Source organism: Neopsephotus bourkii, unplaced genomic scaffold, assembly GCF_033783945.1.
Source record: "Neopsephotus bourkii isolate Nb327-2 ecotype Australia unplaced genomic scaffold, CSIRO-AGI_Nbou_v1 NB_1558, whole genome shotgun sequence".
Lineage (NCBI taxonomy): Eukaryota > Metazoa > Chordata > Aves > Psittaciformes > Psittacidae > Neopsephotus > Neopsephotus bourkii.
The window spans coordinates 523,716-545,486 of record NW_026902034.1 but is presented as its reverse complement, the minus strand read 5'-3'; the positions used below and the strand labels follow the sequence as shown (position 1 = coordinate 545,486).

The 21,771-nt window shown below is 38.9% G+C and overlaps 1 protein-coding gene across 2 annotated transcripts in view; it reads right to left on the bottom strand.

Annotated features, from left to right (window-relative positions):
- The window catches only part of RAD54B (RAD54 homolog B), a 74,138-nt gene that overhangs the window by 21,645 nt on the left and 30,722 nt on the right, over window positions 1–21,771 (bottom strand). Inside the window, exons 1-5 of one of the 2 annotated variants that reach the window (XM_061371067.1) lie at window positions 8,870–8,890; window positions 8,554–8,754; window positions 5,667–5,954; window positions 2,597–2,759; window positions 1,651–1,876 (exon numbers count right to left, since the gene is read on the bottom strand). In XM_061371067.1, coding sequence (XP_061227051.1) covers window positions 1,651–1,876; window positions 2,597–2,759; window positions 5,667–5,954; window positions 8,554–8,668 — 792 coding nt within the window. In that variant the 5' untranslated portion in view covers window positions 8,669–8,754; window positions 8,870–8,890. Of the gene's footprint in view, window positions 1–1,650; window positions 1,877–2,596; window positions 2,760–5,666; window positions 5,955–8,553; window positions 8,755–8,869; window positions 8,891–21,771 lie in introns of those variants that run through there. The other variant, XM_061371065.1, reaches the window with a different exon arrangement.

Sequence of the window (21,771 nt, the reverse complement as noted above, 5' to 3'; positions counted from 1 at the left end):
CAAGACCCTAAAGGTATACCAAGGAAATTAAAAGATTAAATACTTTGTCAGCACACAGGATTCATGCAGGCACTGCAGGCACTTGGTAGTGTCATTACCAGTGGCAACAGCTCCACTACAGAAGGGGACAGGGATCAGCATCATCCACTTCTTTATGAAGATTTACACTTGTCTGCATTCTTCTAGAGATGAGAGATATTTACAGATCTAACACTGAGACTCTAGGCTTGGTAACTCATGAGACTTTCAATCATCCCTAGAGAAACCTGATTCTTGACAGGGACAGTAAAGGGAATAACCTTCCAAAGTAACCTGAAACAGACAACCAAAATAAAGAGGAACAATTTTCAGTACAGAAGAAAAGTGACTACCATAGAAACAGAGTACATGTCAGCCAAGGTAGATATTCTGGTACAGAAAGCAGGGAAGTTGTGCACTTTGATAGTCAACAGAAAGCTCCTTAAACCCAAGAGGCACAAGGAAGAGTGTGTGACCTTTTACATCTTTTGCCGATGACACCAAGCTGTGTGGTTCAGTTGATACACTGGAGGGAAGGAATGCCATCCAGAGGGACCTTGACACACTTGTGAGGTGGGCTGATGCCAACCTCATGAAGTTTAACCATGCCAAGTGCAAGGTCCTACCCCTGGGTCGGAGCAATCCCAGACACAGCTACAGGCTGGGCAGAGAAGAGATTCAGAGCAGCCCTGCGGAGAAGGACTTGGGGGTGTCGGTCGATCACAAAATGAATGTGAGCTGGCAGTGTGTGCTTGCAGCCCACAGAGCCACCCGTATCCTGGGCTGCATCAAAAGGAGTGTGACCAGCAGGTCCAAGGAGGTGATCCTGCCCCTTTATTCTGCTCTCATGAGACCTCACTTGGAGTATAGTGTGCAGTTCTGGTGTCCTCGACATAAAAAGGATATGGAACTGTTGGAACAAGTCCAGAGGAGGGCCATGAGGATGATCAGGGGATTGGAGCACCTCCCGTATGAAGACAGGCTGAGAAAGTTGGGGCTGTTCAGCCTGGAAAAGAGAAGGCTGCGTGGAGACCTCATAGCAGCCTTCCAGTATCTGAAAGGGGTCTATGGAGATGCTGGGGCGGGACTTTTAATTAGGGACTGTAGTGACAGGACAAGGGGTAATGGGTTAAAACTTAAACAGGGGAAGTTTAGATTGGATATAAGGAAGAAGTTCTTTACTGTGAGGGTGGTGAGGCACTGGAATGGGTTGCCCAAGGAAGTTGTGAATGCTCCATCCCTGGAGGTGTTCAAGGCCAGGTTGGACAGAGCCTTGGGTAACATGGTTTAGTGTGAGGTGTCCCTGCCCATGGCAGCAGGGTTCGAACTAGGTGATCTTAAGGTCCTTTCCAACCCTACCTATTCTATGATCTTCAAACAGGAAACCTGAGAAAAGGTAAGACAGACATATGCTACACAGGCAGGTGAGTTTAGGTATGATCTGGTTACTGACAGCTAAATGCCCATATGGGCAATAACCTGAACGAGAAATAAAGTATTACAAATAAATATTAATCATGTATTACGATTTTGGACTCTGGATAAAAGAAAATAAAACAGAGGATAAAAAAGTCACAAGTCCTATACTCTAAGCCAAATCTGACCTAAACCCCTTTTGGAAATAAATCTTACCTGATCAACTGTAAAGACTTTGATCCTTTCACTTCCCAACCATTTCTGAAATTCTTTTTTCCAGTTTTTTACCAGACTCCCAGGGGTGACAATTAGCACTCGCTTTACTACAGGTCTGCATCCATAGACCCCTTGACGCAGAAGAGTCCAGGCAAGTGCAATGCATTGCAATGTTTTTCCTAGGCCCATTTCATCAGCAAGAATAGCTCCAAATCTTCCACTGACTCTGTAAGGTATAATTGAGTGGTGGTAACATTTTAAAAGACATAGCTATAATTATTTACAACTGTTTTAAGGAATTGCTTCTTGTGGTTGTCTTCTGAAGTATAAATAACCTATTTATACTTAATATGCCTTACTGTAGATCTTATTTTAGATATACCGCAAAACCTTAGAGTAAAACTCCTCACTTTCTAGATCAATGCATTAGTACTCCACAACCAAACAGCCTAAATCCGCTTTTAGAATTAAAATTATTTTCTAATATTTTTAAAACTTTTTATAACTTCAGATATCTATGATTTGAGAAAACACTAAATAGTACTTTATTTTTTTCAACAGGTTGGTATAACAGTTTTTTTATTCTAAATACCTGGATTATAAATTATATTAATAATTATGAACTATATGAATTATAAATCCCAGAAAGCAGTGCTCTTTAACATGGGTTAGACTGTATCCATGTTTACAAGACTTGGTATTTGCAGTAGACCCAACAGATCTTCTGGTGCACTAGTTTCTCATCACATCTGGGAAAGCTGTAGTAAGCAGGATATTACATACAAGTCACAAAAAACTTGTGCAACCTTTGCTGAGGGGGAAATTAGCAAAATTAATTAATTAATTAAACAAATGCTCAAATCTTCCCATTCAAATTGTCTAATTTTGAACACAGGCATGAAAATATTACAGGTATTGAAAGCCAAAAGGATAATTACTGTCTTACCTCATTCCCATTACACATTCATATAGGAATATAATTCCTTCTTTCTGATGTGGTCGGAGATTATTTGAAATGTAAGGATCTACAACTACATCCACCACGGGTAAACCAGCATTATTGAACATCCACTGATGACTTCCATTTGGTTTTGGCATAACTAGAGCATCTTGAAGTTCAAAACATATGCAAGTATTGCACAAAAATGTTATTTTTAGTCTGTTAGCAAAGGGCATTATTTCTCTAACTTAGATACAGAATAAAGTCAATGATCTAATGACTGTTAAAATACCATTTAATAAACTGATTATTCCCAGGCAGAAAATGTATTTACCAACAAAACATTTAGCTAAGACTTCTAAACAAAAAAAATCTTTTAATAGAATTTTTCCAGTTTTTACTTTTCTCAAAGGTAAAGGTGACCAACTGAGAAATCTGGGGTTTTTTTTATGATTATGTGAAACCACCTACCTAATAAATGCATGATGACTTTGAATGCACAGAGTCAAATGAGAAGTTCTAAAAGGCTTCTGAATTGAAAGTTTAAGAAAAAACATGCAACAATGACCTACATAAATTCTAGACAGTACATTTCAAGAGGATATTCTTGCAGCTGCCGAGAAAGACTTCTCTGCCTGAGAAACAGAGATGACAAAAAGACAACAATTTGTTTAGAAAAAATAGGAAAGGACTGAGAGTAAGCTGACAAAGGCTGCCACAGTGCATGCATAAATGAAGTTGACAGGTTTGAAGACATACAGAGGCAAAGAGAGCATGAAGTACTGTTTTGCTTGCTATAATTTGTTTACAAACTAACATCATCCTTTTGCTAGACACTGTCAATCCTGGGTTGCTATATTGATGCCACACATCTCCACTGAAAAGTTGTATTGCCAGAGGACAGAATGAGAAAGAAATTTATAACTGCTGGTATATTGATAATTTACTCATGGGAATAAGTTGGTTGAAGGACTGTATCATTCAGGGGATTTGCTTTCCTACTGACGAAGGGCTGAATTCTGATGGATTACATCAAATCGCATGTATGTGTAGATAAGATAGATATATAGATATATAGATATATATAAAAGCCAGTGGTGACAGAAAGATAACTTTCCTGACATATTTTCCAGCTATGTCAGAGATGGGGAAGAAACATGGCTTGGATGAGCAATAGACCAAAAGCTTAGAAATCGTATTTCACAGATGTGGCTTTACATCTTTGTAATTGTGCTCTGTTCTGCTGAGCACAGGGATAAATGGCTTTCCATGTTGAAGAAGCTGCATTTTATTCAACTGTAGTCATAGACCTTAACATAAAAACTTCTGACAGTTCAAATACCAAGGTCCTGGTCTTGTAAAATATCTCTACAGCTTCTGAAAGAGGTTACACAAGAAGCTGTTAAATAAACTATGAGCTTCTCCTGTGTAAGCAACTCAGACTGAGAGTTCAACCTACTGATGTGTTGAGGGCTCTAAATCTCACCGGAAGTACGCAAATTCCCCAAAAGTCAAGACACAGGAGACAGCTAGAACAAAACGTAGCTCTTTAACAGAGAAACAGCAAAGAAGCTAATTTGAGTGTTGAAGGTATCAGCTTTTTGCCAGGTTTCAGGTTAGAAAGCTGATGCAGGAAGGAAGATTCTTTGATACAAAATAATCAGGTTGAATCCAGACCAGAAGCTGGTGTTAATAAAGCTGCTCTACAAAAGGGCCAATGATATCAGTAATTACCACTTGCTTAAGATTTCACTGTTTATTTACATAGTAGCCAGTTAGCAGCTTTGAAAAGTCCCACTATCCAGTCCTTGTATCCAGATGCAAAGTAAGAAGTAGGATGGAGGTATATAACAATGGAGAACATACTTGTATTCTTTTTAAATATAAATTGTTCAGCTTTGTAACATTTATTTAAACTATTTTTACCTTACATCTGAAAGATAAAGCCACCAGCAGAATATAGTTCCTAAATGGTTTGTAACTGATAGACAAGAGGATTTCTTGTTTACATAAGCAACGCCACTTCCTGCAGCTATCAAATGTTTACAGGATCCCTCTTCTACAACTACTTAACCAGCCTTTTCTATACAAGTTGTGAACTCTCATAGCTCTTCAGCACATGGTAAATCAGCATTATTAACCAAAACATTTCAGGTTGAGATTGGGCGGTGTAGTTACACTCTCTGGCTGTGAAAGATCAGGCACTGTCAGGAGTTCTTTGAATGTGGCTTAACTTCTATAATAAGTTTGAGAGAGAGTTGTGGTGGTTCAGCCTGGAGGAGAAGGCTCCAGGGAGAGCTTATAGTAACCTTCCAGTGCCTAAACGGGATCTACAAGAAAGCTGGAGAAGGGCTTCTTACAAGGGCATGTAGGGACAGGACAAGTGGGAATGGCCTTAAACTGAGAGGACTTATTTATTTATAATAAATAAATATAGATAAATAAATAAATAAATATTTATCTATATTTAGACTTATTAGATGAGATACTAGGAAGAAATTCTTCACTGAGAGTGGTGAGACACTAGCACAGGTTTCCCAGAGAAGCTGTGGATGCCTCATCCCTGGAAGTGTTCAAGGCCAGGCTGGATAGGGTTTTGAGCAACCTGGTCTAGTGGAGGTGTCCCTGTCCGTGGCAGGGGGTTGGAACTGGATGATCTCTAAGGTTCCTTTCAACCCAAACCAGTCTGTGATTCTATGATTATTGATCCTCCACTGTAATTACTTTGTTTCCATAATATGTCAGTGCTTCACTGACCCCAGTAGGAAGCTGGAACTCATCTAGAACTTCTAGCATGTGTCGGACTATTTCTCTGATCAATAAACTAATTCTTCTTGGCAAAACTCTCAGAAACTACTCTAACTTGCATCTACAGCCACCTGTAACAACTATGAGAAACTTTATGCAGTGCAGAGTATTTAACTTGTTAGAAACACACATGATAAAATCTTAACAAGGTATTGATAGAAACACTAGTACTTCATGTCAGAAATACTTCAGTAGTTCATTGGGGAACATGAAAATTTTGGTTGAGAGCCAGAGGATGCTTAAAGAAACCTAAAAACCTGAATCTTACTTGGAGCATTTGGATCATGGCGAGGTCTGCAGCTTTGAGAATCTTTGAGCGTATTTTCTTTTGTATTGGGTTGACAGAGACTTTTGAATGGTTTACAGAATGGTTTCATGTTGGTTTGAGATAAAGCAGTTGGGACTACACCACGAGTTCCTATTCCAGCCTGAAAACATCTGCCGCTGCTGAAATCATCTGCTGAAATAGCACCCATCACTTCAATTTCTTTTCCTCCAACCATCAGTGTTTGACCTTCATCAAGACTGTCTAGGTCTTTAGATTTATATCCAGTACCTAAAAGAATACAAAAATGTATCTATTAGGACAACACAGCCATTACTACTTCCATAACACCAGTACTCATGTACAGGAAGGAAAATCAAAACTATGAACAGGTATTCGATTCTTTAGCATTTGAATTATTACACATACAAACTCACAAAGTCTTTCCCTCCTTCACGGAAGGAAAGCTACATTTGAGTAGATAGCAGAATATATCAGTAAATATTCAGTCATCGTTATCCACGATCAATTCTACTGATGTCAAATACCTATTGAAGGGAATTTATAAAAAACAGACTCATAAAATCTGGCAGCTCACCTTAAACTGGCTCAAAACGAATGACCATTCTAGGTCCCTTTTGTTTTCATGTCCCAACAAGAACACCTCTAGCCCCTCTTGCTATTGACCTACAAAGAATATTCTACTTTTAAAATAATTCTGACTTAGCTTTTTATAATTAAGTATTCATATGCATCTGAAATCTTTACTTCTACACATACTCTGAAACATATATGCTCTGATTATTACCAGGATTTATCAATCAGCTCAACAGTTTGTTCATTTGAAAACCTAAAGGGGGGTGACGCATTTTAATATGTCCCCTGAGGGACTCCATTAGGTGGGCATTCTCAGAGCAATGGAAGAGGAGGTATTTTTCTTCTCCATCTCAAAATGTATTCAAAAAGCACACAGCAAACCTTGTTTGGTACTTGAAAGAAAAACACTTGCTCTCAGGAAGGAGTTAAAGATGCCTGAACACAAAGGAATGCACATGCCTTCCTAACCAAAGTGCCTGGAGAGAGTATTTATGACCTCTCCTTTGCATTTTTGTTTTCTGTTATTACCTCCACATAGCTTCAGGCTGCACATACTGAATACAGGTATATATCCCTGTGCAGGGTCCTTCAGATTCTGGTCTGAAGAGTCTAATTCTGAGACAGAATGGGCTTTAAGAGTAGATGGGAATTTAAGAAAGTTGAAAAGCAAGCCTACAAGCTCAAATGTGTTTATGCAGCCACCAGAAATAACTGCTTCTATAGCATACAGCAAATTACAAGAGAGCACTTCCTAAATTCTTTTTAATACTTTATTAGGGAATTCGGACATTTACAGGAGAGAAAAGCAAGATGTTCTGCTGCCTCAGAAACAAGCTACAGCCTGTGCTGGCTTCAGGTTCCCATGCCCCTCCTTAGATCCAGCCCTGGTATGCCTAAGGGAAAAAAAAACAAACAAACTAAAAATCTTCCTTTGCCCTTTCCTTCCCATTTAAAAATAATAATCCCGGATGCTCTTTCACATTCACTGCAAACTTCCTGGTATTTAATACAATTTTGAAGGTAAGTACCGCTACCAGACTTTCCTTCTCACTCAATGGTCTTGTAGAATAATTGCAGAAACTGAAAACTTACGCTGCTTAAAATGGTCAATTTACAATTTTTTTAGAATCAGTGAGTATTGAAAGCAGCTCTGAATGAGCAAGTTAGCCCCAATGACATTGGTATCATTGTGCTCCTCGAATACCATCAAACACAGCAAAAGACTTTCACTAGTGAAAATCAGAATATTTATTTTTCTATTGTGTTTTGTGCTAATTCAAGAAGACAGGACTTGAAAAAAACACAGGAACAACAGGGTGGTGGCTGATGCATTCCAGGCATTACTCTCTTTCTCTCTGCCTTTTTCAAAAACAAGCAAGTCTGTACATATATTGCTTTGCTAGAAATAAATTCAAATTAAGTTCTAAGTCACAGACTCATTTGCAAATCAAAACTGCCTGGTCCTAACAAGGCCCACAATGTCATGATTGTAATAAAGAGCAAAGAAGCCATTTCAGCCCTAAAATTAATCAAAGTATGTTTTGCACCAACATTGTCCAATCCTACTCCCTTACAAAATATCTTTGGCTCAGTTAGCAGAGTTAATTCTTGCTTTGCTTTCAGTAAAAAATTACTGCTTCAAGTTGACTGCAGCCTATAGTTTGCAAGTTTTATTTTTAACTCTGATATCAACCCAAACTGTGTCTTACAGCAGCAGCTGCTGTTAAAACTACAAGACTAAAAATTGCTGCACAGTTGACTTCAGCTAGGACTGAAAATGTTGCTGTTTGCTTGTATTTCTGACAAAGATAATATTTTTGGCTGTTTGACTGGCTGAAAAGTACAGAACCAACCTCTGACATTTCCTCTTGCCATACTACCGACTGACTGGAATATCTACAACGAACATACCTATATATTTCTCCCCTAATTTTAATACCTTCTCCGATGCATTATGTGAGCAACCAAAATGAACTACTCAGCCCTCATTTGGCATCCTCACTGAATTAGTACAGCCGCTCATTTCCAGATTCTCTCCTTGGACTAGCATTTGGTGTTTCTGTGAATAATGTTATTCAGCCTGCCCCAGCCTCCCCCACGCATATGCCTTGTATGTAAAAAATACAGTTTTCTTGCCATCTTACCCCCAAAAAACCCTTGCTGTTTTTATATCCTCTGGTCGACAGTGGGATGGAGAACTCTTAAATTATCTAGACAGCTGTGTCTCTGCTATTCAAAGCACAGTAATTTTAAGCCAGTTGTTCACTTACACAAGCATGCAAATCTACAGTACCTCTTCCAATGTCTTTGCCTTCCATATCTTTCAATATTACTGACTTTCCTTTTGTAATAAGAACAGCATCACCTTCCCACTTCTTGTGCTTTTTCTTTGATGCCTTACACCACATAACACTGAAATATTTCACAAGGCAGTCAGGTTCTTCCTGAGCTGCTTCTTCCTTTGCTGTCCCTGCTGTTGGCACATAGAGTGCATCTAAAAGGGAAATAAAATAACAAAGAATATCTCAGGTTCTCTTGACAAAGCATACAGTCATTTGCATTTCAAACAAATCAAGGACAATCTATGCATTTCATCTTATATAAACAACCTGGTGTATTTCCCAACCTGGTGTATTTTCTGTCCTGAGCCGCTTGCAGTAGGTACAGCACATAAGGACTCATCCTGAAATAGGAGCCATTAAATTGTTTTGGAAAGTATGTACTTCCAGGAAAAGCATGTTACTTGGTACATTAGTAAGTGAGCTCCTTACCTGACATACATACAAGATGATGACAGTGGAGAAAGAATAAAAGGAAAGGCTGGAAAAAAACACAGAAGGGCAAAGACCATAGCAGAAAATGAAAACAGTGTACTGGTGAGACAGTACTGGGCAATGTTCTGGAAGCAAGGACAGGAACACAGAACTCAGGAAAGGGAGCAAAGGAGACCAGTAACCAGATCTGGAGCTGAAGCCGTTAGTACAAAGTGGCAGAACAACCATAACTGTAATAATGCAAAAGATTATTTTAAATCCTTTCCTTATAGCCTTTAAAAATAATTGTGCAAATCTTGACACAATTTCTTGAGTTTGCAGCAACTCAAACGTTATTACTAGCTTAGATTGATTTAGATTTGCCAGCGCTTACCTAATTATGAGTGCCACAAATGTAAATATTGATAGGAAATATTTCTGCTAATAAGGTTAAGAAATCAAACAGAACAGACAGCAGTTGATTAAAGCATTGATTAAAAATAACCACATACTTTTGAAAGTTAGAAATCTGACATAAGTAATGGTAGATAAATGCCCAGCAATACCTAAAGGAATATCTGTAGCATTCCTTTATAGCACATGCACAGCTTCAAAGGGAGAATCGCACTAATTTTCATCAAAATACCCTTGCATGCTGGTTAAAGGCTTAAACCAGCTTGCTCCTTTGATTCCATCTGGGATTCAACACTACACTAATCTGTTACAAAAGTGCTTATGTTACAGAATAACCTTTCCAAAATTTCCAAGTGCTGGTATTTAAAGTGTCAAGAGAAAACTTTTATTCACAATAATGGTCCAATAAAGAGGCAACTTTATCACTTCTACATCAAGTCTACGTATTCTTAAAACTGCAAAACCCTCATAACTGACATGCCTAAAACTAGTGCAGTTTTGCAGACTAGCACTTACTAAAAATGTATTATCTAAATGAAAAATGCTGCATTTATTGAACAGTTTTCTTCCCAAAGCTCTTTGGAAGTTTTCTTGTCTGTATGGAACTCTATGCTAACACACCACCTAACAAAGACAGGATTTTCCATAGGTGGGTGCTTCTTCAGGGCATTAGCCATCATCTGTAGTGTTATATGCAACAGATGCCCCCATCTCTAAGGAGTAACAGAGCAGCTACTGCTGTACTGGCACACTGCAGAAGGATGAGAAAACAGAACAGAGCAGCTCTCTCAGAAATGTAGGGGATTCTTTGTAGATGAAACCTGGGAAATGAGCCAGAGAACAAGAATAAATCCTTGCAGTTTTGCAAAAAGGTACAAGGGCTCTATTGGATCTTTAGTAATCACAATCACAAGTAATAAGATTTATAGGAGCAAAGGGGATGGGGGGGAGAGAAAACGTAAACACTGCTAAAAAATACAAGACTAATCTGATTCTATATTGAGTTTCTAATTGTAAATAAGATAAATACAGAGCGTTTTCTCTTTGCTGATTCTCTTCATTTAGCCAGCAATTTCTTTCCTCCTATTAAGAGTATAAGTAACAGTTACTGCAAGAACTGGAGATTTCATTGCAGCACTTTCTTCTCTCCTGAAGGATGGCCATCCATAAATAAATGACCATCTCCTGATCTCTTCCACTGACTTCCCACATGAGTTTGGTGACCCCTGAAATCTATGTTTTATGGTCATTGCTCTTTTACTCAGCTAGTCCTGTGTGGTGTTACCAAATCACCAGTAGATTAACTTTCAGGTCAGTAACAATTTTTCCAACTCTTCTTATTCTTCATTTGAAATAATAAAAGAAACTACTTTTATTTGAACTACTTCATTTGAAATAACAAAAGAAGCAGAGCCGAAAACTGTTAGCATTTTGTAACAGTGACTTTTGCCAAAAAGGATTTCCAAAGCAACCTGCCCCCAGTGAGAAGCAAGCTGGGCACCAGTGTTCCATATAATCCTAAAAAATATCTGCAATGCTCAGATTTCTTCCTTCAATTTGCGTTCTGAATACCATCATTTCTGTTTATAAAAGTATCCAAGAGTGATTTGTTTCTCTGCTCCAGTATTACCCTTTTAGCTATAATGACAGTATAGTCTCAGATAAAAGTGCTATTTTTCTTTTTTTTTTTAATTAAACATTTTTATGTAAAAATAATTACCTCCTCTCAACATTATCCTCCATAGAATTTCTTTGAATAGAAAACCTAAACCTGTTCACCAATAGTGCTGATTAGGTACTTGCATTCAACCTTCTTTTTATCTTAACAGTTTTGCCTGTATTCAGCATCACACTTGTGTCATTTCAAAGATTTATTTCAGTGCAATAGCAGAATATCCAAACTCGATAAATACAGTTTCAGGAACTTTTCCGGAATTTAAATGAGACTGGAATTTAAATTACACATGGGGACTAAGTTCAGTGTTTGATACAGGGGAACAGAGAGCAATGGTTTCAACAGTAAACCCCCCTTGCTGCTCACTGACTGTAGACAGTATCTTAAATAGAGCTGGGTTTGCCTGAAAAATAAACTGTGATTGTAAATTCTGAGCTCTGCTGTTAATCAGTTGGGACTGAAAATAATAAGTAACAGAAACCTCAAGTACACCACATATGAGAAAGATCAGGCAATCATGACTGCTCATTTCTCTCCCAAACAGCAAACTGCCCAGCCTGAGAGTGCAGTTTTCTTAACCATGAAGGAACTCCAGCAAGTGGCACGTGGCCAGAATGAAGGGCTTGGGAAATTTAAAGACATGGATAAAAAGGGTTTGAAAAGCTTCCACAAATAAAAAAAAAGCTTTCTCTCTCTGCTTGAGAAAGTAAAGATTTAAGTTTCATGATATAAACCATAGCCTAGCTGGTATGAGGAAAAGTTTCAGCAGCCTCAGGAAGGTGATGATTTACAGAAAGTGGGACAGGATCCAGGAGAGGGAACAGGAGGGGGGGAGAGTGTTCCAAAGGCAAACTAGTTTAACCAGTTTCTGATGAGCAGGATTTGGAGAAATTGCATCGATTAAGTGCATTAGGTTACTCCCAGTGCACTGAGAAAGCAGCTGCATTATGAAAAACTACAAAAGGTAACTCAAACGTGCATTTTTAGTAGACTACGCACTCCAGCTTGTAGCACTGTATGTGTTCCAGCAAGGAGTGCAGCACACTCCAATGAGCAGGGCACTAGACACTGCAGCTTGAGGTATGGTTTAATGGATGGCTTAACCCCATCTGACTGCAGGCTGCTGCCAAAGCCCACTAACTCACCTTTCCTTCCTCCTGCCCCTCTGCTACTCACCCACCAGCTGCAGCTAAGCCAGCTTAAGGATTCCCACCAGCAACTACAGTCAATCCAAGAAAGGGATATGTGCAGTTTGGAACAAGGAGACTGGAAGGCTACACCTTTTTTGTGATAGCTACTGTCAGACTGAGGTGATTCTGAAAACCGGGGACCTGCTGAGTTACCAAGCACCTGCATACCTGAACTTCCATGCTGTAAACATACATGGAACAATGGGGAGTTTCCCCTTAACTGCTCTGAATCTTCTAAATAAAAAGCACTGTCACAATGCAAAACCTACAAATTAAAGAAGAGAACTTTGATTCAAGTTGCACTCTATAGTGCTAAGGAATAATTTAAAAAGAGAGGGAGGCAGAGCGACAAATGTAGACTTAGGTAAGAGATTTGGGCTCTGAATGAATCACAGCCATAACTTGATGGAGTGCTCTTCTGCAGCATCTGCAGCCCCCCTGTATGGGTGCCATTGATCCATCATCATCTCTGTCTTCTGGGCAGAGGAAGTTCCTAATCAAATTAATTCATAACGCCTAGAGAACAGATGTATACATAGTAGTTAAATGTCTTGTTCCAAATGAAAGATCTGTATGTTAAACACTCTTAAGATATCCCAGGAATATTTAAAGAAGTATGAGACAGAGATAGCATCATCCTTCATTTACAAAGCAATTTCAGTCTAATGATAAACTTAATATTAAACTAACATATAAATGCATATTAGTGTGCCTCGAAGATGGTAAAATATGTAATAACTCTTCTCACAGCACTTCTGTGAGACTTTTATGAGGAGTGCAACCAGCAAGCATTGATCTGACTTACCATAAAACCATAGGAATCAATGACAGCTGGGATTACATCTGAGTAGCTGGATCACAACCCAGTGCTTTTTACTCCTCTTTCAAACACAAAATGTGTATGTATTCATCTCACACATATGAGCATCATATCACCTAAAGATTGATATTTCAAGCAGGAATATTTTCTTTGAAAAACACATCATCATTTTACACCCAAAATTACTTTTAAACAAAAATGCAAATTATCAAAATTTTAAAGTATTTTTAAACATCTGGTTCAAAGTCACTTTATGGGCTTATCTTTCATCTGAAACTCCAATCAAACTAGCCTCTACATTGTCGAATGTGCATTTCGATGAGGATCTCAGTTAGTGGATCTTTTTCACATAGCTAACAACTTTGTCAGGCCTTCACCAATCCATACGCTAGCTGTCTCAGTTTCAGTGCACATATTCATACACACACACCATGTCCATAAAAACTTCTAGTGAAAGAAAAAACACTGTTTAGGAGAATAAAAATCACATATTACCGCAGGTTTAGCCACAATGAACTGTGAATCCTTGTAAAAGCTCTAACAACTCAAAACTCTGGAGAAAAATCTGAAAATCTGGGGAAAAGATAAAACTGGTTTTTTTTTTTTCTTTTGGCTGGGGTAAAACTTTTTTTCATTCCTGAAAGCTAAAAGCTCTTGGAAATAAATGCATCTTGCACATTCCCCACAGCTTAATTTCCTGGGGATTACACACTGGACATGCTCTAACTAAGGCCGAGAATAGCTTTCTCTGTAGTCACAGCTCTCATTGCTCAGACCAAAGCTGGGTCTCTTCCAAGCACACCAGCAAGGAACTTTTCTTTGTCCCTCTCCTTCAGGGACACCGTCTCCCCTCCAGACACCAAACAGGGAAAGATGGCAGAGAAGACAAGGACCAGCTCCAAGAAAGAGCAATTTGGGAGAAAAAACCTTAAAAGGAAGACTACTGCTAGAAAGGAAGGCTGATGTTAAACCAGTGGAAAATTGACAACTGGGTAAAGGACTGTTAACCTGATCTGGAAGCAGGGCACACAAGGCAAGGCTAAAAACCAGGCAAGGGGAAGAAAAGTAGGAGGCAACAGATTGTGTTAGGAAAAGGGATGGGGAGAAGCACTGGGGCACACTGGGACTAGAGTGAAGTATAAGAGTCAAGGAGCAGAGAGAAAGAGTTGAGATTTCTGAGCAGGTGCAAGAAAATGTTACTGCCCATCTCAAACCCCCAAAATTTAAGGTTTACTAAAAAACATATGGCTGAAAGCCATCAAGGGAAATCGAGGGAAGACTTGGGAGGAAAAAATGAGAGCAGGAGCTGATTAGGCAGTGACATGGACAATAAAGTGAAGAAACCAGCTAAGGACAACATGGCATTGCAACATGAAACATGGTCAGCAGGTGAGCCCGGAAGGGCACTGGCTGCACAAAGACGTGAAGGGCCCTTGGAGCAACTCAACCTCCTGCTAAACAGGGCCCACTCCTCTTCCTGCAGCCTTCTAGTTTAACTTCTTCCCTAATGCAATTCGTCTTAAAGGTAGTCAAAACTCATGTATTGTTTCGCTGTCCTGTGTCATCTTACAGAACCAGATTCAGCCGCTCTCCAATCGGGTAGGGATGCAAGGCAAAATGTAGGTGCCACATAAGAGATGGAAGCAATTAAGCTTTTGAACTGGATCCATTTGACTGATCATACCCTGCAAGACTAACCTAAATCAATTGAGCTCATGACTGGTACAGAGCCCAGAATCAGATAAATAATTTCCAGTGGACAAGGTGGCGAAGGCAAAGCAGGAGCTAAAGCTTGGATCATTGTTACATTCTGCTCTTCAACATGAAAAATTTTCAGTCTTTCAGTATTACTGTCAGCAAACACATGCAAAATTCACTGGGAAAAACACTGCAAGTCACTATATTAATGGTCTACACTGAATTCAGTGACCTCCTAATGCTGTAATTCACTTTATTACCCCAAAAGGGTAAAGTTAAGACTTTCAAAACTGTCCGTCTTATGTAGATGAAAACATAAAAATTATATGAAATAATCTGTTTAAAAATGTTAATTTGCTCTAAAAGCCAGAATATTTACATCTACAACCTCATGGTACAAAACTATGTACTCATCCCCCCCACACTTCCCCAAAACCCAGCTTCCATTAAGTGAATAGCTTTAAGGTTGTGAAGTTGAGCTGAAGTGGAGATGTCAAAAAGACGACTGTTCTAGTGACCTGATCTGCCCCATAATGCGTGCACTACATTGCCATCTGACTTATTGCTGAATCAGTGCAGAGAACTGAACTGCTTGGCAGTGGCAAAAGAGGCTGCTGCTGCTTACACGACCCCTGAGCTACAAATGGTGTGTGATGAAGAAGGCCAATACTGCAAGGACAGAAAGCCCACTCTCTTAGTTAGATAAGCTGAATCATAGAATGGTTTAGGTTGGAAGGGACCTGAAAGATCATCGAATTCGAACCTTCCACTACGGATGCTTGGGATGGACTCTTCATTAGGGACTGTAGTGACAGGACAAGGGGTAATGGGTTAAAACTAAAACAGGGGAAGTTTAGATTGGATATAAGGAAGAAGTTCTTTACTGTGAGGGTGGTGAGGTGCTGGAATGGGTTGCCCAGGGAGGTTGTGAATGCTCCATCCCTGGCAGTGTTCAAGGCCAGGTTGGACAAAGCCTTGGTGGCCTGCTTTAGTGTGAGGTGTCCCTGCTCATGGCAGGGGAGGTGGAACTTGATCTTAAGGTCCTTTCCAACCCTAACTATTCTATGACACCTTCCACTAGACCAAGTTGCTCCAAGCCCCGTCCAGCGTCACCTTGAACACTGCCAGGGAACGGGCAGCCACAGCGTCTCTGAGCAACCTGTGCCAGTGGCTCACCACTCTCACAGAGAAGAATTTTTTCCTTATGTCTAATTTAAATCTCTCCTACGGCCTTAGGAAACGGGATTTTACTTGCATGTCTTCTACAGTTCCTCTGTGGAGTAAGGAAAGTCATTTAAGCTCAACTTTCAGCAGTAAACATTTGTCTGAGCACCTGACGTCCGATTCAGTCTCATTTGTAGTAACAGTGAACACTAACAGGTGCAACTGGAAGTTGTGGTTTGGAAAGATTAACTGTACTGAGATAACACAGTCCTGGCTGATTCAGTCTGCACCTTCTGTAGTAACAGGGCTTTTGGGTTTTATTTTCTCTGTGCCTCAACTCCCACTTAAAAGTGGAGATTATACCAACCTCTTACCTCACAAGGATGTTGTGAAACTTAATTACATCTGTGAAGCACTCAGATACTATCATGATGGGCACCAGAGGAAAAAACATTAGCTAATTGATTCAAAATAGTTTGAACAGTGTGCTGAAAACAAAGCATCACTCTATAACTGAACAAGGAGGTAGAAAGAAAATACTGAATAGTGCCTTACTAAGCAGGCAAAGTCCGTTCTGTGGCCTGAGACTGGCAGGGAAGCCTGCAGAAATATAATCCATGTAATTAATGACTATACTCAAGAGCACAAGAAGGCTGGATTCAGGTTGTGCGTATTTGCAAGGTTTTGGGTACTTGAGTTTGTAACCTCAATTTTCTTTTCAAATAGAAATGTATGTAATAATAAAGGGGAGATGTACTTAACTTGAACAAGTAGGAACAATCCTCTCACTGCCATTTAATGAAATTTACCTCTTAAGGGTATCAGTGCAGAGAAGGAAGGATAGAGAGTGTACTACTTCCAAAATTATAGCTTGGTAAAAAACTATTCTTCTTAAACCTCTCAACTGCCTAAAAATCCAACTGACTCCAGCTTCCACAATAAAAATTTAATGAACTAAACTGAAAGCTCTGTCAAGTCCATAGAAATAAATGTACAAGGCCTATTATCAAAGGAAAAAGCAGCATCATCGAGAATTCTGAAAAGCTGCAGGCATCATTCAGTGCAGTGAGCCAGATGAGCTCAGTAAAACATGGGAACCAGTCCAGTGTCATCCAAGTTGACTGTTTACTACACATCTTCATGTTGCCATCCACAATGGAAGTTGTTTGGATTAATTTGTCAAATAAAGGTGCTTTTACTTTAAAAATAAATGCAAAGTGATGTTAAAAAGCAACATTTACACTTCGGCTCTTTAAATATTGAATGCTATGCAATAAATGATAGTCTAAATGGGATATAAGTGGGAAAATTCCAAACATTTAAATTATAAAACAATCCAAATTACTAAGAAATAGTTATTAGACTGTCAAACAATCAGGTTAATTGTAGCTATCTCAACATTTTTGAAGCAGCCTGCAGAAATCTAAGTATGCATCCTTTTGTATGGAAAGTACATGGCTAAATCCACATGTGGTGCTTCAAAAATATGCAGTTTAACATTCTCTTAAGTGTTTGCCATTAATTTCACTGGGTTTTGTTTATTAAAAATAAAACTATTTTGATGCTGTACAAAACCTCCGTTCCTAAAATGCAAAGACTTTGAGATCTGTAACAAGAAGCAAGCAGGGAGAAAGGGATTTATTAAGATTATGTATTCATCTTATTAACATCTGGTTTAGCACATATTGGAAGGAAAAACATTTTTAATGTTCTGTTTGTGTTTGTTAATGGCCATCTTTGATTTCCCTAGATTATAATAAAGAGTCCTTAAAATAATCAATAAAACTTATGCCTGCTGTCACAACCGTGAAACACAATATATTCCTGTCCTAAATTATTTAAACAGGACTGTTTTAAAATTTATGACATTACCCTGGAAAGAGGCACACAAAGGATGAGTCATATTTTTGAGAATTTTCATGTGTTCTGCAGCAACGATTACTTGCAGAGTGGCTGACGAAATATTTGGAAAGGGAAAGAGTAATCTTTCCAAATCAAGTTACGTAACTTTGATTTACATAAATGTAATCCATTCAGTAGTCCAAGTAGAAAAGTAGTATTTATGGCCCAAGCACAAAAACCTAGAGCTCTAGCTGTTAATTCTTACTAGGAAAGCAAAACTAGAACAGGGAAGATGAGGAAGGAAGAGGAGAAATTCATCCTTGTGGAGGCAAGCAGTGCTTCTTGTGCTGCCTTTGCTGGCTCTGGATGTAAGAAAATTGAATACAACTTAACCTGCATAGAAATTCCAACGTATATTATTAAGATGATCCATGCAGGGAGCCATAAATTCAGGATGCCTTTAAACAGAGCTTACTTTGTGTCAACCCTATTTTTGGTCCTGAGCAGACCACTTACATAAGGAAATGCTAGAAGACATGGAGATGTGGCAGCTTTCCATCAGCAGACTGGCTCCACTTGCTGTTCTCAAGGGACTGCTTTGACCTGGCATGCTGCCTGAAAACCTCTGCAGCATATGCACCTCCTCTTACCAACATACCGTACGTATATCTCATTGTGCGTGTGTGTGTATGTATGTATGTACATGTGCATATTCATCAGAGGAGGATGATTAAAAAAGAAGATCAGATTTACTTCTGTATTTCATCTGAAATGTCTTGACAGATGCCCACTGCAGCTTCAGAGCAAAATGATCTGAAACTCAAAATATATTTAACTTCTGGACTGTTGAAAAACATCCATAGTGCCACCCTGCAAGTTCACTTAGGGAACAGGGTATTTTCAAAACTGAACTGTACAAATTAGCACAGTTATATAACAAAAACTCTCCTGAAAGGAACAGATTTTATCTACCAGAAATAATTATAACAAACAACAATGGCTAAATTCCCTAAGCAAGCTTAGCTCAGTTCTTTTCTGCACACTCACTATGCAGCACTCAATCACAGAGCTACAAATCATACTTTCCAGGCTATTGCTGGTCTTTTTGCAGGAGAGCTGGGCCATTGCCTATCCAGCTGTACAGTCCAACAGCTTTGCAATCCTTACTGTCCTCCAGCACTTGTGCACAAGATTCTTTCTGTCATCTGTCACTCTCTCAGTGGCTTCCTCACTGAGGCTGCCTGGCCTGTTAGTGGCAAAACTAGGAACACATTTTCTTTCTTTCATTCAAGGCATTCACAGCTGAGAAATCCCTGTTCTGCTCTCAACAGTGCAATATGCCCAGGCTAGGCAGGCTTCCCTAAGAATTCAGTTACTAGGGACTACATCCAAAATGTAACAAAACTGTATTGAAAATTACAGAAGTCTGTGTTTGCCAATGACTTATGAATTAGACAAACTTGAACAAGGTTTTATAGGAATGGCCAAAGATCAACTTGATGCCAAATTTCTAGTACTTTTTCAAAAGCACAGGGAAACGCTGTGAAGGACAAATGATCAAAATCTCTCAGTTTTTCTCAGAGAAAATCTGAGACATAAATAAAAACAAATGCATTTATAGAACACACACATTATAGCCCGAGGTAACCCAGTATAAAGTAGCTTTGCCAAACTGATAACTGATGCTACCAATCTCACCTGGAAGTCCACCATGATGTACAACCTACTGCCAAAGCTTCCTTACAATGCAAAACAGTGCACCCCTAAGTGAATTCCATATTACAATGAGGAATGTATCAATAGTAACAGTAATGTTACACAATTTTAATCCTGTATTTCTGGTACCTGCCACACATAAATATTTTGACTCCACAAAATGGTATTCTTAATAGTATGACAAGTGGGCTAAATAAAATTTACCTGCATACTGTAGCTGAGTTATGATAAATTACTTTCTTTCACATGACATCTTCAGTGATTAATAATGGATACAACTCAAGCCTCCTGCAGCAGTTTTTATCTGATACTATAGAGAAGACAAATCATGATGCAGTGACTTAACCACAGGCAATCCAAAATCCTCCCTCCCCATCTGCAAAGTAGATAAACATCTTGTCCTGTTTCACTGCTAAATTAAAGCTAAAAAAGAAAATAATAAAAATCAGCGATTTATAAACTGATTTACTTATTTCAAGCCTGTGGAATGTTTCTGTTTGGAAACTGCCTTATTTTGAGAAAGCATTTAGCAATACAGACAAGGATCATATAAAGACATACAAAGTAAGCAAGTGGCGATACACACAGTACGGTGAACAAAATGACTAAGTCTTAACCAGATTGGGTCCTGACATCAACTGAATATGGAGGGGCACCATCACCAGTGGAATTACTTGTTAAGTGACATTTATGTTAAACTATGCTAATGACGGTGATTATGCCAACTATAGATGAAAATCAAGAGCCAGGAAGAGATGGCCAGGAAACAGTGACTTCTTTTTTAACGAATTCTATTTGCATACATAAAACACAAAAAAATTAGGTATGATTTTTCAAGTCTGCAGTTTTGCTAAACAACAAATAGAAACCATAAATCATGTGGAGTAACTGCTGATTAAGTATTCAAAGAAAATTACAGGATATTCTTCTTGCGTGAATAATACCAATCCAAACAAGGTGTTGTGTTCACTCAGAGATGTTTGGATACCTCAACAAATCATTCCGTGTAATCACTAGGATAAAATAGCGTCAAAATCCCATGGCACGGAGGGAAGGCACAGGCAGTGGGGAATGACAACGCCTGCAGACAGCTGAGCCTTCCTTGGCTTCTCTGACCCTCATCCACCTCCCCTCACACATGCATCACAAACAAGGTTTTCAACTACGTTAGCACTGAACTGTAGGTTTTACAGGGAAAAATTCACAGAGACTAATTTTATTAGCTAGCATTCAATAAAACTTCAGGAAATTATATCCTTCTATGGAGGAAACTTTGCCCAGACAACCCAGATGCCATTTAAGTGCAACCAACACTACACGGCCAATTTGGGTGACATCAAGGCAAACGCATTTCCAGCAGTGGTAAAACACAGAAACATAGGTCACAGAATGACTGAAATTTCACCATGTGTTACACACCCAGCTAACAAACTATTATTTTAACTGCTGTAAATGACAGCTTAGCCAGCCAGCCTGGGTATCACAATTCTTCATTTGTTCTTTTTTCCTCCCACTTGGAAACAATTCTCTTTTAATTATAAGCAACTTAAAGGCTTTGCTTACTGGAAAGCCACAGGATGCAAAGACTTCCCAAAGAAGATAGTATGCAAGCTCTGTGTATTTTCATTTTATAGGGAGAAAAATCCAAGCTGGAAAATGTGAGAAATATAAACGAAAGAACGGAATTGAAGATAGTGAGGTGGAAGATGTTAGAAAACAGGAGTATGACAAGCAAGAGTAGCTGTAAGTAGTCTCTCCTGGTCTTAGAGTACTTCTCTCTCCCACCATTTTTACCTGTTATGAATTCTGACCAAAGGCAAGCACATCAACTGAGATGATTCCACAGATGTCAAAAGCTTACAAGGGGAAGCAGGGAGGAACAAGAAAAGACAGATAATTAGGGAGCAACTGACAAAATTACAGACTCACCATTACACAATTACTCAGATAAATGAAGTTACACAAAATGCTACAACAATTATCACAGTTATGATAGCTACAGTTTTTTAATCCTAGGTATAAGTCTATTAGCTGTTGGGAATTAAATGAAGCCTGCTTATTTCAGTTATCCTAGTAGAAGGATATGAACATATGGCAGAAATTTGTCCTTGCCTAAAATTACTCTGCTTGTACTATGTACATTATAAATATGCAGATAAGGAATGGCACTGCCAGATGTAGTGAAGGGAATAAGAGGATAAGAACAGGGTGAAAGGAGAGCAGGGCTTCCTACCATTGC